Here is a 17,162-nt window from a genome sequence, read left to right on the forward strand (position 1 = left end):
ACGATGGGCAAACACAACGTTATGCAAGATACGCGAGCCATTAATTCTCGCGGAGTCTTTACATAGTTTTCAGGTCCCTAGCCTTGTTTTTGGGTGGTATTGAATTGTTTTCATACTCGACGGCTCATTTAGCCGTCGGAAGATGCCATTCGCCACCTGGACCATTATTAGAGGTTTGCTATCTGGGTATCCCTAATCTAGACTGCGACACGGAGGATGATTCACCCCAAAGCCAGCTCACACAAGTACCATCACAAGTTACCAATAGCCAGAACATCAAAAACCCTCATCTGATTCCTAATGTCACCGCGTCAAGAGAAAACCTGAAGCTTCCCCGTGGGGCACAAACCCCTCTAGCCGAGAATTCCGAGGCTCACTACCATCCGTCCCACATGGGTCCAGCCCCTTAGCCCCTAGCAGGGGGGGGTCCTTCACTCAGCAAAGACAAGTGCAAGTTTGGGGTAAATCTGGGGTTCAATTCTCCTCCGTTTTCCTGCTCCTCCTCTTCAACTTCGGGTACCACTTTCGTGCTCGTCTCCGCCCTTGCTTATAGGTACCAGGATGAACAACACTCAGCAACCGATTCGCTTCGCCAAGAAGCCCGTCTCGAGGAAGCGCGCGACAAAGGCGTGTCTAAAATGTCGCAAGCGAAAGGTCCGGTGTGATGTCACTCGCACCTCGACGCCTTGTACCAACTGTCGACTTGACGGCTGTGAATGCGTCGTTGCTCGTCGTGCTGATGCCTTGTATGTTATCGATATCATCGCCTCCTCTACTCTACTGACATGGTAAAGTCCCCTTCCTCATCGCAGTGTCTCCGTCGTCTCCGACAATGCCAACCTCATTCGCGACTGTGAAGCCGTCACGGCAGCGGCATCTACGACGTCGCCGACTTCGAACGACGATAACCCAACGAGTCCTGTCGACGATGCGACTGCCGTGCTACATACACTAGAAGAGAGCGAATACAAGACATCGGTCGAGCATCACGAGCGTGTTGACCTCGAGTCGCCCACGACAAACAGCACAGAAGATGTCATCGAGGAGATCAGAGAGATCCCACCATATACACCCTCAATCATCGAAGAGCCCAGCGAACCCGTACGATCCGAACTCAAAGCTCTATACTCGTCGATGCCCTTCCTTCGGACCCTCAACATGCGCGACTGCGATTTCCACCACCTCAACGCTCAAGGCTGTCTACGCGTCCCGTCCAAACCGATCCTCGACGAATTCATCCGACATTACTTCCTCTACATCCACCCTCTACTGCCTCTTATCAATGAAGCCGATTTCTGGAACGCCTACGACCCTACACCTAATTCTGCGACGACTGGGACGCCTGTTTCGATGCTTTTGTTGCAATCGATGATGTTTGCTTCGTGCACTGTACGTTGACATCACCACTTTCGAGTTGGGTTGTTCTAACAAATAAAGTTTGTCTCTAAAGAGAGTCTCCGCACGTTGGGATTCACCACCATCCTCGAAGCCAAAGAGGCTTTCTATACCAAGGCCAAGGTAAACAACATGTGGTATATTTAGTGAAGCCTTTCTGACATTGATCTAGCTTCTATACGACTTCTCGACCGACCCCGATCCTATTTCCATCGCACAGTCTGCCCTCCTCTTGACCTACTGGTGCCCAACCTTCCGCTCTGGGCCTGGCAAGGCGAACAGTAGATGGCTCCGAATTGCGATTCAACACGCAAAGTCATGCGACGCCGATAGTTACGATTCTCCCTCCTACGGACTACACATATCACAACAGGATGTCAAGAGGCGGAATATACTTAAACGTATCTGGTGGTGCTGTATTATACGCGATCGAATCATGCCCCTCTGCGTTCGACGGAATATCCAGATTACCAGTGCCCATTTCGACTTTGCCAACTGCTCTCCACTATGTTACGATGATCTCGTCGATGAACTTGAGTCGTCCCGAGTCTACAACATTGCCACAAAGCACAAGCTCATCCTCACATTAGAACGCCTTACAGAACTTTGTGTCACCCTCACAGACGTCCTGGGTCTAGTTTATCCTACCGAGACGTTGCCGATCCTAGATGCGGAAGCACATTCGACGGCGTATGCACAAGTACAGGAACACAAGAGGTCACTCAAGAACTGGGCAGTGGCTACAAGACCACCGCTTGCCATTCAAGATTTGACATTGAGTTCAGGAGGATACGAGGACTCTGCAGTGTTGTTCACTAACCTAGTCTGGATCTACTTCCAGTAAGGCTCCCTATCGCCCCTTGCAACACATACACTGACATCTCCCCAGCGCCAGCCAAGTCGCCCTCTGCAATTACGAACTCCATCTCGGTCTAATACTAGGTCTCGTCAACCAAACTCCTACCGCATCACACGAAACCCAATTCCTCAAGAATAACCGAAGAGATCTTCGAAACGCCACAAAAAGCATAGCAGAATGTTTCGCCCGACTACATCCCCACCGACTCACCCGTTGGCTACCCAGCAGCGCTGTAGCATGCACAGCTCTCCCGCTTGCGATGCACATGGTCGATATGAAGATGTCCGCTGCCTCTTCCGCAACCGAGATATGGGCCCGTCCAGAAGTTGCTTCTAAGCAATCGCGACTCAACGTCCTCATCCAAGTTTTCAGAGAGCTTCACCCCAAGTACGACGGCGTTCATTCTATTTCCAAGACGATTCGATACTTTATGGAGTGTAGTGATCGCGAGGAACCGTCACAAATGATGCTTACCAACGATCACGCTGATGTCCTGGCCCGAAGTCCAACGCAATATCTCCGACTAGCTTTGACCATCGATGTGTGCCTAAGTCAAGATCGCTTGGCTCAAGATAGTGACTTCCCAGCTGCTTTGAGACGTTTCTTCAACAGGAACCGATCCTTGATGCCCATGCTACTAGGACAACCGCAATTCGCACCAATGCCAATGCCAATGACACGACAAATATCCCTCCCCCGACCGCTGTCCCCAGCAACGTACGCAAAAAGCTTTTCACGATGGATGGAAGACGATCCATCCGTGGGTTTTGCCATGCAAATGGGTATAGACATAGGGCCCCAATCGCCCGTAGTCTATGAAGTCGCGGAACGAGCGCAGAAGACATATCCGGAGAGTACAGAAGAGCCATCCCCTGTGTCTGAACAGTCACAGTTCAGTGAGTCGGTAGTGGGTATGGAGACAACTGAGGATCTGCTGCAGCGCCTTCAAGGGGCAGTGAGTTGGGCTCAAAATGATCAAGCTTTGTATTTTGCGCAAGAGATGGGTTTGCTGTCTGATGGGATTGGGTTCAACCAAGGTTATAATCAAGATTATAACCAAGGCTTTTTGTAAAACAACTTGCAAGCGTTGAGATTTAATGACATGACATGAATATCTATATAATTAATATTGCTTTGCCATTCAAGATGCTACCGAAAATGCTGACGTTGCGACCTAATATGCTTGTTATTACTCAATTTCCACTAGTAAACGGCTTCCTACCGCCATTTCCAGTCCTTGCATCTGTAACCGAATGGTCGACATGGCTCAGAAGCTCGATACTTACGTCAGAGTATTGTTGCCCTCTATCCCCCGGGTGGGACGAATCATAAGGAAGGTCTTTTGTCCTACCCTTCTCATCCGGCATCGAGTCCACAGCAAAGAGCGTCACCATATCCTCACCCATCCCCTCCAGCTTCCGTTCCTGGCGTCGGAGTACCAGACGAGTATCGCCAAGATGTTTTGACAAAGGTTCTGCGCCAGATGTTTCCGCTGCGGGGACGATAGTGTCAATATCGGGGTTTCTCGTAGTCCGCAGAATAGTTGAGAAAGTAGTCGCATAGGATGCCGATGCAGACTTGATACATAGAAGTCCGATGATGACAATAATCGCAGAAGCCAGTACGCCTAGCCCGTATGCGATGAAGAGGTTGCGAGGCTCATAGGAGAAGGCGATTTGCGTGGTGAGGTAGGTAATGTTACCGCGAGATGCAGTGGTGTCGTTTTGCCTGTAATTGTTAACAGAGCGCCGATCACAAGAAGCACATGCGCGCACTTACAGTAGCTGGGAGTTACTGAAGAGGCTTATCGTCGCATTGGTAAACAGTTGCTCCAATGCATCAGCCATAGAGATATTCCCAATCACAGAATCTGGTGCTGCCGGCCGATCTGTTGCCGCATTTACACCACCAAGAACCTGCATCTCTTTGGCATCCATGAGAATAGAGCTCATGATCTGTGTCTGAGTCGCACGCATAACACCATAGTGTGAGATGCCCAGACTTCCAAGTAGCAGCTTGCCCAGAGAGTCCATGAGCGCGATATAAGCGACAGCAGCATTGAACTGACTAGAGCCTGTATCCTGGTTGAGGCCGGCATCGGTGGATGTTACTCCATTTAGTCTTTTGGACTTGTATGTAATGTTCTGCCTGCCGTTGTCGAATGTAAAGTTGACGGCATACGACGAGTTATAGAGCGCGCATTCGATCGACTTGTTTGCCATGATGTAACTGCTTGACGCGGGCTTATCGGGTACGACAACATAGAGCTTAGCCGAACTTGTGGCGTTGGCCGTCTGATCAATGGATGCAACTGTCGAGATGAGAGAATAGTTCATTGCTCCACGCAGACCGGCCAAGGCATAGCCCTCCACAGTCCTGTTGATTGTGTTGCTACTCGGAACAAAACCAACGTAGCCAACAGAATTGCCACAGCAGGTCTCGTTCTTGACAGTATCACCTAGGAGCTTTGCAAAGGTCGCGTTACGGGGGTTATTGCATGAAATCGAAGGGCCATAAAAGTCGATGGAATATGACGAGTTAGGAAATGGTGCTGGGATAGTGAGGATGGAGCCGAGAGATGCGACTGATAAGAGCACCCTTGAGACGTAGCTCGAGGGAGCGTAGTATCCGACTCCGCCTACTCCCGTGAATTGAGCAAAGTTGAGCATGTTGTCATAATCGAGCAGTGGAATGGGAGCGTCGACCACCGTGATGTTTGGACGGTCAGATACCTGGACGGTAAGTGTAGCTGGAGTAATAACTGCTATCAGCGGGAGTGCCCTACAAGTAAATGTCAGTAAGCTGCAGATAATTCGAGCTTCTTACCTACCAAGCTATTATGGCCACTACAACAAGCGCCGGCGCAGCCGTCCACAGCTCCCAAACAGTAAAGTCCCAGGCATTATGCAAGACGCCGAAAAGCGAGTTAACACCCTCGATAGTGACAGACTTTGATTTCAAGGTACGCCATAGTATTTGCGTGTATGCGAACCCGACAGCTGCTGACAAGAGGGCTCTTGCGAGGAACGCTATACCAGTGCCGACGCGGAGAAACCACTCCTGTTGGTTTTGACTCTTGATAATCCTCCCGTCGAGATAATGGTAGTAGAGATGATGGCCGATGGCAAGAAGAAGTCCCAGGAATAGACTTCCCGTCATGAGGATCGGGGTCAGCTTATGGATCGCCATGTTGCGGTGTTTGTGGGGCCTTCAGTCGGGGTCATCAACAGTCGACCTTGATGATTTCTAGTGCGACCCCGGGAATAAGATGAATCTCAGTTTCAGCTGAAGAAACTGCAAATGATATCTCCCATCGAAATTGTCGCTGCGTCAAGTTAAAATTGAAATGAAAAGATGAGAGATGAGAACCATGCCAGGCAGAATCTCGCAAGGTCATCCAGTTTTCTGCCTTGGGGGCCAAATCCACTTAGGCACCCCTGCAAAGAGCCACAAGATATCTTACCCCGCAACATGAAACATTGTTATATTGGTGGCGATATATAGGATTGGCTGGGCATAAACTGTATTCCTGTTATATTCTTGAGAGACGCAGATGTGCTTTATTGTTAATCACTATAGGTATAAATACCGCGTATAGCTTAGCTTTAAAGAAAATGGATTAAGGTCTTGTTCCGAGAAGAAGCATTAATATATGTATTAGGTTCCTTGAGTTAAAGTATGTTGTCTTTAGCACGTTTTATCCCCTAGGCCTGAAGTATATTTATGATATCTATAGTATGGGCTTAGAAACTCTAACTAAGCCAAGTCTTTGCCCTTCTATAAGGATTTTATTTTACTAAACATATTATTTTAGAAAATACTAAAATATTTTTATTTTATTTCTGCTAGATTGCAGTTATTTATTAAAAGCTAGTATATAATTAAGTATAAATTATATTATAGGCCTTTTCTTAAGAATATAATCTTAAAGACGTGTTTTTATAGATTCTTAGAAATCGGGCAATATGTTTACTTACAAGGAGGTTGAAAATATCTATTGCCTCTATGCTATTCGCTCTGGTGAATCCCAGAAGCGCCAATAAGCAGCACAGATGTAGTCTTTACGACACGTCACCTGGCTCCCTCCTTTGCCACGTTGAGCTATCCTATTCGAGCCTAAAAGCTGGTCCTACAAAAGATTTACTTCTAATAAAAGATATATCTTCATCAGCCCACCAGATTTATTTCTAAGAAACACAGCACTCAGGCTCTCAACTTTATTTCTGCTTGTATGCAAATTAATTTAATGCCGCCGGAGAGAAACAACAGCCAACTCCCTTCATAGCTTCAAAATCACCTGTCACATCAAAATGCCAAATCCAGAAGACTACGTAGTCGGCTTGATCTGTGGGCAACAAAATGAATACATCGCTGTGTTGTGCATCCTGGACCAGAAACACGACCCTCTTCCCCTTTCCCGCCATGATCTCAGCCATTATACAACAGGAAGGATTGGGAATCTCAATGTCGTTATTACCATGCCATCAGAGTCAGTACTAGATTCCCTAGGTAGGCTTACTGTCGACATGTTGAGATCCTTCCCTAACATCATTCTGTGTTTGATGGTCACTACTGGAGGAGCTGTTCCAAGACCAGACCATGATATTCGCTTAGGCGATGTTGTGGTGAGCACCGATGGCAATAATAAGCCGGGCGTAGTACAACTCGATTTTCGAAAGACTGTTAGTGGAACAGTTCAAGTGGAACGAGAATCAGCTATACACCCGCCACCGTTGCCTGGTTTGAACGCTGCAGTCAGTCTTGCTTCTTACCACGCGAGAAACGGAAACCATATTGACGAAGGAATCCATGACATTTTGGACATGAATCCGCGGATGCGTGTTAGGTACCAAAGGCCAAGTCCAAGTACTGACAGGTTATTCAAACCCGATGCTACGCACGACATATGCTGTAACGAGGACGGTTGTAGTAGCGATCCATCGAATTACATATCGCGTCGCGACCGACGCCCTGAGGATGATATATCAGAAATTCATTATGGCACGATTGGCTTAGGGAATAGCATTTTGAAGAACGCCATTGCCCGAAATCGATTAGCGACTGAAGATAGGGATATTTTGTGTCTTGCAGCTGGAACAGGACCAGGAATTATAATGCCCTTTCGTCTCATTTGCGGTATTTGCAGCTATTGCGATTCCCATAAGAGTCGAGAGTGGCAACCATATGCAGCAATGGCAGCAGCCGTGTACACGCGGGATCTTCTTCTGCAAATCTCTCCTCAGCCGATTGAGAATCAGCGCAGGTTGGCAGACCTTATGACAGGAAGTAGGCTACCAGTAGCAAGCAGCTGTTGAGAATCCGCTGACATTTCTATTTAGTCAATCTGATCGAGGATAATATGCTAGCAATTCGGCATGCTGTAGCTTCGGGGTCAGATATAGAGGCAGAGAATTCAGCCGGCGCCCCCACAGATGATGAGCCGTCATCTAAGTGGATCAGCCACTCCGTAACTTCAGAAACAGATATGACAGCTCCAAAAAGCTCTATATCTTTGCATGAAATGGCACAGTCGGGAGGTAGACATGAATTTGACAATGGCTCAACTGTCCCAACATCTGTTGATATGGGAGAGCAAGGGAAAAGTCAAGACGCCACTGACAACACTTCAATTTACACCTCTGATATTCCCGAGTCGTCAAAGTATATGTATGATCTTGCTGCCAGCTTCTTCGAACCTTCCCAGATTCCAGAATCAGACTCTTTGGAGAGAATTTTGAAGAGTCTACCAGATATACTACGCGGCTTCGCTTTGAGAATTGGTGGGGAACAGGAGACCTTGGGTCATTTTGAGATTATGAAGTTCCTTCATCAGAAACGAAAGTACGTACTCACAAATAGTTATGACCCCTTTCTGGTTTGATATACTTATTCTCGTCTTGTAGGGATATTTCTCAAGAATTTGAACGATACTATCTGAGAGACAGTGATAATATTGAGCAAAAGTCAGATGCTATGCCATTCGGCGATAAAGTCGCCAGTTGGCAGATAGAAGATGCAGAAAGTTGCGAAGAAGATCCAAACCCTGAACCATATGTCGATGACCCAGTAATTAATGACGACATAAATATCGATACATCACACTTCGAACCTTCGAAATACCATGGATTAGTCAAAAAGTCGACTGCGTTCCAGTGGTTTATTTCTCGTTTGCATCGGGAAGCCAACATGACGACCTCTGACGCTAGTTCAATGAAAACAATTTCCACAAAGATCCGAGACGCGTTGTACGCCCGGACGGAAAACCGTACAATTAGCAGATTGAAAGGTCCTCCAAGGTGTTCAATGACATATGAGTCAGATTGGAAACCATTATTGTTTTTCACGAGAGAGGAATATACCGAGATTGCTGAAGACGCGCTCGCGGGATCAATCGTACTGGTACGAGACGGAAACAATGTTCAAGAGGCTCTGACATGCTCAGATTATGTCACTCGTACTTGGAAATTTTTCGGTGAAGATTTCTTGCACCTAACAAAACATGTTCTGCGAAGTAACTCAGGCTCCAAGTGCTCAGGTATGCGTTTTCCCCTCATTATCGTTCTACAAAAAACTGAACAGGCCTTAGTCACGTTGTTTGACCAGACAAAACTCACAGGATGGCTCGACTTCCAAGGAAACTTCAAGTTGGAGGTTTCGGGAACTGTTGAGGCAATTGCAGAAGTAGGGGAGCTGTATGGATGGTTGACCACAGCGCTCCGATCAGCGCATGCTGACAAGGTTGTCATCGCCGAGCCTAAGATCGCTATTGACATTGGGAATCGGAGCATGGCACCCGTCGCTAATCTCAGTATCAGATATTCAGATGATGCTTTACGCCCCGAAGGCCAATGCTGGATGGATTTATTCAGAAACCCCGTGGTTGTTCATGGTTTCCCCGTCCGACGTCGTGGGTCAAATACAAAGCCGGGACTCGAAGTCACACTCCCTCTTCTTTCTGCGCTATTGAGAACACAACAGATAGCTAATTTTTGTGGCAAAGTCCTTCTGAAAGGGTTTTGCACAATCTTGGTTCCGACGGAGTATGACGAGGAAATAGTACATTGGCATGTGTTGTTTAACGAGGACGGGAGCCGGTTTTCATTTTCGGATCCGCGAGTTCCAGCTATTGCCAATGATTTTAATCTTGCAAAACATTTGACTTCTACAGGCATCAACAACGCTCGGCATGTCGTTGGCTGGTGCGCACATGCTTTGAACTTCGCCGGTATGTTCTGTATATCGGAATAGAAAGACTTGTGAGAGGTGCTAATATAACGAAAGGTTCAAAAAATATCACCCATGTAAGAAAGACACAGCTAGGAGAGCCAGGTCGTTTTTTTGCTTTGGATCGCTTCTCTGTATCAGGAGGCAAGATTCTCACAGCAGGCGTCTCTGTGGCAGTGGGCAAGAAGGACAAACCTGCGAGGCTGGGAAACACATCTGACTATCATCGACAAGTATTGGAAATGGAAAGAACACATTTCGTTCTATTTGACTGCGAAGATCGTCGGGCATGGCTTGTCAACGGATCCAGCGTGCTGCTTCATCTTGTTCGGGCTTCCATCGCGTCACGAAGAGAGATGATCAAACAGTGATCTTCAATGATGACGATATCATTGAAGCAGATTCTCCGTACGAAGGAAAGATGAGTGCGAGAAATGTTCTCCGGTGTCAAAAAAACATGGACCTCAAGATATACGAGAAGTGGAACAGGCCTATTGAAGAAACCGTCTGGGACACGCCGGGAGGAGAGGGAACAGGCAAAACAACTATCAAGAGACAGATCGAGTGGTATCATTTTGCAGACGAGGTAGGGAGGGTGTACGAAACTCTCCAAATGCTTCACGACATCCAGACCGATGCGTCGACAACGGACGGATACAAGGCGAAGATAAAGATGTCGCTTCGACGACATCTTGTGGGATGGGATTTCACAGATGTGGTTGATGGAGTTGGTTCCATCTATCTTAAAGAAGAGACTCTTCAGGATACTGGGTTCGGTTGGGTCGATCTAGTGAGGGCGATTGATGCAGTTACCCTCTTTGGCAAAGGGTTTGGCCAAATCATCAAGCCGAAGGACGCGGGCTCAACGTGTGCCGCATGGGGTGAAATGCCACTGGGACGCGACCTATTGGCAACCACTATACCCGTCATAAAGGACATCATGAACTCGAATGGGTATGGCCTAGGGAGTGAGCCGTGCTGGAAGCTGTTCACAGATTATTACTGGCATCAGCCCGACCACCTTTTTGATGTTTGCAATCCTGGGGCCAAGTGTCGTTGCGACCGCGTACAGGTCCTATTGCCTGAAAAGACATTTCATCTACGTCGAAAATTCAGGCTTAACGCAAGAAGCCCGTCCCTAGACATTCAGGGCGACGGCGCAGTGATATTTGGGCATAGTCTTGTTTGCCCTCTGACATGGACCTCAACTCCGGGATTACCTCCTACTTTGGAGGGCCAAGAATCAGGGCTTGAAAACACTACCCAAGTTTCCAGCCACAGTGATAGTGTTCTAGAAACAGACTTTTCGGTGCCAGGGAGCGGTTCAACACCACTAACAATATTGCCGTCTGGTAATTCCACCCCTGTACTTGATGGAAGTGCGAGCAGGGGACTAAACAGCCAGCTATCTGAGCAAGGAACAGGCGAGAGAGGCACAATCGGAGGTATTGCTAGAAAAGCAAGGGAAAAATTAAGAGTTGTAGCGTCGAAAGGGAAGGAGAAATTGACATGGAAAGGCTCCGAACGTTAAACACCCCGGATCGCATTGTATGAAAATAGGGGGAGAACAAGACTGGTTTAATACATAGATATATGGCTGCTATGACACTCAGATTGAATTTAACTTTTTGTAGCTTTATAGATTAACCTTTATATACTACATATACCTACTTCCTGCAATAATCCCTTTATCTAACTATCATTAAGCCAAGGCATGACATCTTTAGCAGGTTTTATTCCCTCAGCATTGAGCCGCACAGCAACAGCACTAATTTCTCCTTATGCTCTCAGCAGGCACTCGACACTGTGCCCTCAACTACCTCGTACTTAATCTCCTGACCTAACGTCCCTACGGTACCGAATACTCATAGCAAGTCAAGTATGCTACTAGATATGCGCTAACTAATTGACGAAATACGAGCTATTGTTACATTGGCCCCAAAGCCTTGGTAGTAGATCATTAGACTTGGATGTAAGGTATTATATGGCCTAGTCCGCAAAATATGCAATTTAGGAGCTATAGGTTTTAGGCGTGATAAGTGGAGAAGACCAATGAATTCAGGAAAGTAAGAAGATCAATGACTTTAAGGAAGTGAGAAGACGACGGCATATATCCAATGGTTGAAAAGGGGCTGCACTGCAAGAGAAGCCGACCACTTAATATATGATTTGCATAGTTCAGGAGCATCTTACCAGTCTAGTAGGGGGCAAGCGGCAGTCAGCTTATCAGAACCCCTAGGACCGATCTTACTAGAGACTTTTAGGAGCCCTCGGTGAGTGGTTGGGTGCACTAAAGGGCCTGATATATAGAACGTAATGGTCTCCGTGTCGTTAATTGATCACTAATCACGAGGCCATAATCGGACATCAGTCTTGCCGTGACAGAGATGATACTCACTGGGCAGCAACATGGTGGCTTCCAGCATGCATATCTGCCTTCTGTGCCTTATAACGAAAGAGAGTAACCGGCTTGCGGTCTGCAGAACCGAGAAGTGGATTATGAACTAGTTTAATTAAGTACTTTACAGTGCTGGTCTAAATCGCACCAAAGAATAATATCGCAGAGAAACTAAAACGAAGTCTAGCGTATAGACCGACCTGTCACCGCCCAGGTCCTATTCTCTTATCCTCGGCAAGCGTCCTTCAGCAAGAACCTAGAAGTGGCGAACAAAAGCAGCATCTTCCAGCTTTACAGGAAACCTATAAGGCACAAAATGAAAAGCTTCACCACTTTCCTACTATTCCGAAACATTTTGGGTTCTTGAAGCAATTGTGTCTGACAAACCACGTATTTTCCCAATAGACGGGGGTGTTATGTAATGGCGAGATTAGGTGGTACTATGGTGCAAGGCTGGCGCTACCGATCAGTAAACACAAGTGGAAGTAGTATTAAAAGACAATATGACCAATCAAACAGGCCTCAATAAAATGGGGGGTTAGTGTGGCTAATTTAGAGGCATATGGCGGCTCACAAGCCACCCATCGGGTCGTTTAATAATACTGACCTGTTGCTGATCAATCAGTAGTGGTTAGAGCATAACCACTCAGAACTGCATTAGAATCACACGATCCTGGCTGCTTTGGCTGGCCAGGTATCCTAGCCATAAGGCGTATCAATATTTTTAAAATCTCTCCTCTATTTGTGACGTGCCAAATATCCCATACACAAAGTGCTGCCCTATTTTCTCTTCCGAGGCTCATAATAGGCTATGTAAATGCTATCAGTTGGATCCTTGCGTTGCACAGCATGTGTTGATACCATAGCTGAGTGTCTCGTGAAGGTGTATACCCGCTTATCGTGAAAATAATATTAATAGTATGGCAAGTTGTCACGGTCAGTTCAACTTGAACTCCCCTCAAGTCACCCCAACTAAGGTCTTTCAACTGTGTAATTGTACAAAAAGCAAAGGCTAAACTTTCTATCCCTACCAGTTTGCTATTAGGTATATCTACCTGGAGCAAGAAACATTGCTAGTAGATTGTGAAGGGGGGTCTGGTATTTGTGAACTTTGAGATATTCAAGGCAAGTCTATTTTATAAAAGCTACTTTAATAGTTGCAATGTGGCAGGAGGCTAACCCTGGACCACCGACGTTTCCTTGCATTTCTCCACTATCGGCGCAAGATTATAGGTTCATGGTACTGGTCTACCAAGCGATTTCCGTACCATCATAATTCTGAAAGGTTCCGCTGAGTTCTTTGCCGGCCTTATCAATAACATTGACCAACGACGTAACGCTGGTTTCGACAGAGATAGATCCATAGACGGAGAGCTTCTCGGTGGTTCCAGTGCCAAAAGCCGCAACAGCCATCTCGGTCTCCACCAGGCCAGGGTGGATAACGAAGCTAGTAAGCCAAGGCTCTTCGAAGTGAAGGCGCCGAATGAACCAGTTCAGAGCAGCCTTACTGCCACCATAAGGGCTGCTGGTAGGCGGCAGTGCTACCAGGTGTTCCATAGAGCCGATGGACCCGATGAGGGTTGAAATAGCAACAAAAAGTGGCTTCCCGGTCTTGCTAGCCTGTAGGAGGTCTGCTACGGCTTGAAAGAGGACAATAGGACCGATGGTGTTGACCTCAAAGTGCTTCTTGATGTTGTCGACGGTTGTGTCACGGACTAGACCGCCTTCGTTTGCAATTCCCGCATTGGCGATGACGATATCAAGGGCTTGAATGCCGTGCTCGCTCTTGAGCGTAGAAATGGCTTCTGCAGCATCAGAGGGGACGCTGGAGTCAAGCTTGACGGTGATAAGCTTGGAATCTTTGCCCACTGGCAGATCCTGGAGAGCTTTGGATGTGGGGTGGGATGGATCGCGGACACCGACAATGACGGTGAGTGAAGGCCGAGCTAGAAGGGTCTTGACGAGGCCCTGGCCGATTCCACGGTTTCCGCCGGTGATGAGGATAGTAGATGGAGAAGTCATGGTGGGTTTGTTTGGACGAGTGATATAGTATGAGTTATGGTTATTGAAGTAAGAATGGTGGCTATGAATGCAGTTTTCCTGAAGTTCTTATCTTGCCAAGTGCAAACAGTCGTTTTATATATCCATCCAACTGTAGTACAACACCAGTATATTGGCTCCATAGAACGCCACTGCCTCCGGCCTTTTGGAACTACTCAAATCATTGAAAACACGCATCGATTTGTCAACACAGTTAATTCTGCGTAAATCGTCAAGGTTCTAGGACATTTACCTAAATAAGTAGGATCAAGGTTATATAATCGAACAGCCCTTCCCAATTGAGTAGGATCAATGCTGCATAATCAGACAGCCCACACTAACACTAGAGCAAGCTTACAATTAGTGAATAGTAATCACTCGGCAGTTTTAGTCAATTGGTTGTTGGTTTTACGCCCCGCATAAACATTCTTTCTGGACGGACTAATTCCCCAAGCCATGGTGTGGCACACGTAGATTAGTCATAGCAAGCAATCTGGCTTTAAGTGAAGGAGCCTTATTACCTTTAATTAAGGGTAATAGTAGAACTATCTAACTACCGAGATCGTATATTTAATTTAATGTAACAAATCAGAGAGTTAGGCTGCTTACAGTAGAGCACTAAATAAAATAAGCCTGGAGGTTACTCTATACTTTTTAATAACCTTACAATCTCATCCCAGGTCTCGGCAGCCTTCAAGATCTGGCCCCGGACTTGACTATTGAGTTCATCACTATGAGGCCCCTGCTTTTCCCACTCTTCAATCTGTAATACAATCTGCTCCGCTTTTGTAGCTTCCGCACTCTGTCTTGGAGTTCTCCCGTTCTGGTCCGTCGTTCGCGGGTCAGCTCCGGCTTCAAGCAACGCACGAAGAGGGCCGATTCGTCCAATACGTGCGGCAACGTGCGGCAACGTGCAAAGGTGTCTCTCCGTTCTTTTGGTTCTTCTTCTCCGTATCGGCTCTCTTGTCGAGCAATATCTTGACGACGCTATCCTGCCAACTCTCGCAGGCCAAATGCAAAGCTGTATTTCCATCGTTGTCGACTTCGTCGATATTGGCGCCGCTATCCAAAAGAAGCGAGGTGATATCTTCACAATACGACTTGGCCGCGGCGAAATGAAGCGATGTCATTCCATCTTTCGTTTTGCCATTAACTTCAAAGCGATTTGTGTCAAGAATGAACTGTACTTGACTGCGCACTCCATCTCTCGCGGCAATGTGCAAAGCTGTCATCCCATTATTATCCGCAATCTCCAGATCTGCACCCTCCTGAACTAGGAATTCCACCATATCATCATATCCCCCTGCCGCAAGCAAGGGCGTTTCTCCACTGTCAGATCTGGCATTGATATCGCCTCCTGCTTTGAGAAGGATTTGCAAAGTAGCCGGGCCGGCTCCGTGATTTGCAGCCACATGAAGGGGCGTTTGTCCCATTTCATCGACAGCATGTATGTCCGCGCCAGCATTGATCAAGAGCTTCAGAGCATCAGTATGGCCGTTCCAAGCCGCCATATGTGTCGGGGTTGAATCGTCACGTCCTTTTCCATGAGGGCTTGCGCCAGCTTCAAGCAGAAGCTTCACAGCTTCGCAGTTCCCAGTGATTGCGGCCTGATGCATTGGAGTTTCGTGTAGATCGTCGACGATCGAATGATCTGCACCGGCCTCTAGGAGGATTTTGACCTTGCGCCCTCTTTCCAAACCGCTCGCCATGTGCAATGCAGTGGCGCCTGTGTTTGGGTTGATAGCGTTCACATCAACATTCTGCTGGATCAAGGAGCAGACTTCGTCATAGTTGTCGTATAATGCTGCATCAAAGATGGATGGAATCTGGGGATTGAATGCTTGGTAGTTAGATGCCATGGCTGGAGATGAAATAGTAAAAGGGTTGTTTATGATTATAAGAAAAGGGATGCGCTTGATTCACGCCTTTTTAAAAGCATATAATGTCTCCACTTCCATGCCTTACATTTCAGGCTATAGCAGTGAATAGTTCTATATAAAATTCTATTATTGAAGCCTATACCTTAAGCTTTTCAAAAGTTATATTTTAGCTATCTGTACTATCAAGGCACCCTCATCGCAGACATCACTATGCAGCACCGGACCTGATGTTGACGATAACTGCACCAACTCCGGATCCGCTGTGCCACTGACCGTGAGCTTCTTGGATATCGTCCAAGTCCCAGACCTTCCTGATGGGCACATGAATCTCGCCCTTTCCGAGCAGATCAAGAAGAGTATTCATGTTAGGCCTGTACTCCGGCTGATCGCGATCGATGCGGTAAAAGTATGTTCGCTTGCTCCGCCATGGGACTCTTCCCTTGAGCAGAAACTTGACTGTAGGCCAGATAGCTGAGATGGGAGCCTCGCCGGTGAGAGACAGCTGATTGGCACCGAAGCCAACAACTATGCCGTGGTCGTTGAGTATATCATAGGACTCCTCAAAGCTGTCGAAACCGATGGAATCAAAAGCGGCGTCAACACCACCACCGTCTTTCATCACTTTGATCCAATTCTTATCGGTGTAGACGAATGGGACTCCTCCCTGTTCTCGGATAGCAGCGTGATTTCGTTCCGATGCCGTGCCGTACACCTTGGCCCCACGCAACTGTGCTAGTTTCATGGTGGCATAGCCCACAGATCCACTAACGCCGTGGACGAAGACTTTCTGTCCACTCTTCACCTTGGCGACTTGGTGAACCATGGCGTACGCCGTGGACCAGTCGAGGACAAGCGCAGTCACCTGCTGCAGGTCCAGGCCTGCAGGCACAGGAATAAGGTGCTTCTCGGGCAAATTGACAAGTTCAGCCTGCGCATCATACTTGGTCAAGCATGCTACAATGTCGCCAGGTTTGAAGATATTGCTGTTGGTGCCGTTGGCTTTGACAGTGCCAACGAGACAGTAGCCTGGGGTCAAGGGAGGCTTCTGCTGCGAGGGGTAGACACCGCGCCTCATGTGAACGTCGGCGCCGGAGAAACCAGCGTGAATTGGGGCGACTTGGACATGTCTGCTAGCTGGGGCTGCTAATGTGTCTTCAACGATCTCGAGGACCGAGGCATCGCCGTATCTGGGTATGACCACTTTGCGGTAACGGTTCGACATGGTGTTTGATAGCAAATCAGGTAAATGATACGAGCGGACACAGTCTTTCTGGGAGCGATGCCACACTTAAGTATGACAGACTGAACGGAAAGTGGCAAAGCTAGCAGTAGCCGGCGTGGCACTTAAAAGTGAGTTCATCCTTCA

General features: G+C 47.4%; 6 protein-coding genes across 6 annotated transcripts; 2 read left to right on the forward strand and 4 right to left on the reverse strand.

Annotated features, from left to right (window-relative positions):
* Positions 1-561: 561 nt before the first annotated feature.
* FPRO_00071 (uncharacterized protein) lies at positions 562-3,326 on the forward strand (the record flags this gene model as incomplete). The annotated part of the gene is made up of 5 exons (XM_031225799.1): positions 562-746; positions 795-1,389; positions 1,438-1,518; positions 1,568-2,235; positions 2,285-3,326. The coding sequence occupies 5 exons, from the start codon at positions 562-564 to the stop codon at positions 3,324-3,326; spliced, it is 2,571 nt and encodes an 856-aa protein (XP_031076399.1).
* A 121-nt stretch (positions 3,327-3,447) lies between these two features.
* Positions 3,448-5,443, reverse strand: FPRO_00070 (uncharacterized protein; the record flags this gene model as incomplete). Its single annotated transcript, XM_031225800.1, has 3 exons — positions 3,448-3,982; positions 4,034-5,035; positions 5,085-5,443. The coding sequence occupies 3 exons, from the start codon at positions 5,441-5,443 to the stop codon at positions 3,448-3,450; spliced, it is 1,896 nt and encodes a 631-aa protein (XP_031076400.1).
* A 1,121-nt stretch (positions 5,444-6,564) lies between these two features.
* On the forward strand, positions 6,565-11,009 carry FPRO_00069 (uncharacterized protein; the record flags this gene model as incomplete). The annotated part of the gene is made up of 6 exons (XM_031225801.1): positions 6,565-7,540; positions 7,594-8,095; positions 8,158-8,789; positions 8,841-9,479; positions 9,536-9,711; positions 9,789-11,009. 6 exons carry the CDS (start codon positions 6,565-6,567, stop codon positions 11,007-11,009), a joined length of 4,146 nt encoding a protein of 1,381 aa, XP_031076401.1.
* Positions 11,010-13,124: 2,115 nt separating this feature from the next.
* On the reverse strand, positions 13,125-13,898 carry FPRO_00068 (uncharacterized protein; the record flags this gene model as incomplete). The annotated part of the gene is made up of 1 exon (XM_031225802.1): positions 13,125-13,898. One exon carries the CDS (start codon positions 13,896-13,898, stop codon positions 13,125-13,127), a length of 774 nt encoding a protein of 257 aa, XP_031076402.1.
* Positions 13,899-14,770: 872 nt separating this feature from the next.
* FPRO_00067 (uncharacterized protein) lies at positions 14,771-15,775 on the reverse strand (the record flags this gene model as incomplete). The annotated part of the gene is made up of 1 exon (XM_031225803.1): positions 14,771-15,775. One exon carries the CDS (start codon positions 15,773-15,775, stop codon positions 14,771-14,773), a length of 1,005 nt encoding a protein of 334 aa, XP_031076403.1.
* Positions 15,776-16,004: 229 nt separating this feature from the next.
* FPRO_00066 (uncharacterized protein) lies at positions 16,005-17,018 on the reverse strand (the record flags this gene model as incomplete). The annotated part of the gene is made up of 1 exon (XM_031225804.1): positions 16,005-17,018. One exon carries the CDS (start codon positions 17,016-17,018, stop codon positions 16,005-16,007), a length of 1,014 nt encoding a protein of 337 aa, XP_031076404.1.
* Between the last annotated feature and the right edge of the window lie 144 nt (positions 17,019-17,162).

The sequence above is a fragment of the Fusarium proliferatum genome (assembly GCF_900067095.1).
Source record: "Fusarium proliferatum ET1 genome assembly, contig: FPRO_scaffold001, whole genome shotgun sequence".
Classification (NCBI taxonomy): Eukaryota; Fungi; Ascomycota; class Sordariomycetes; order Hypocreales; family Nectriaceae; genus Fusarium; species Fusarium proliferatum.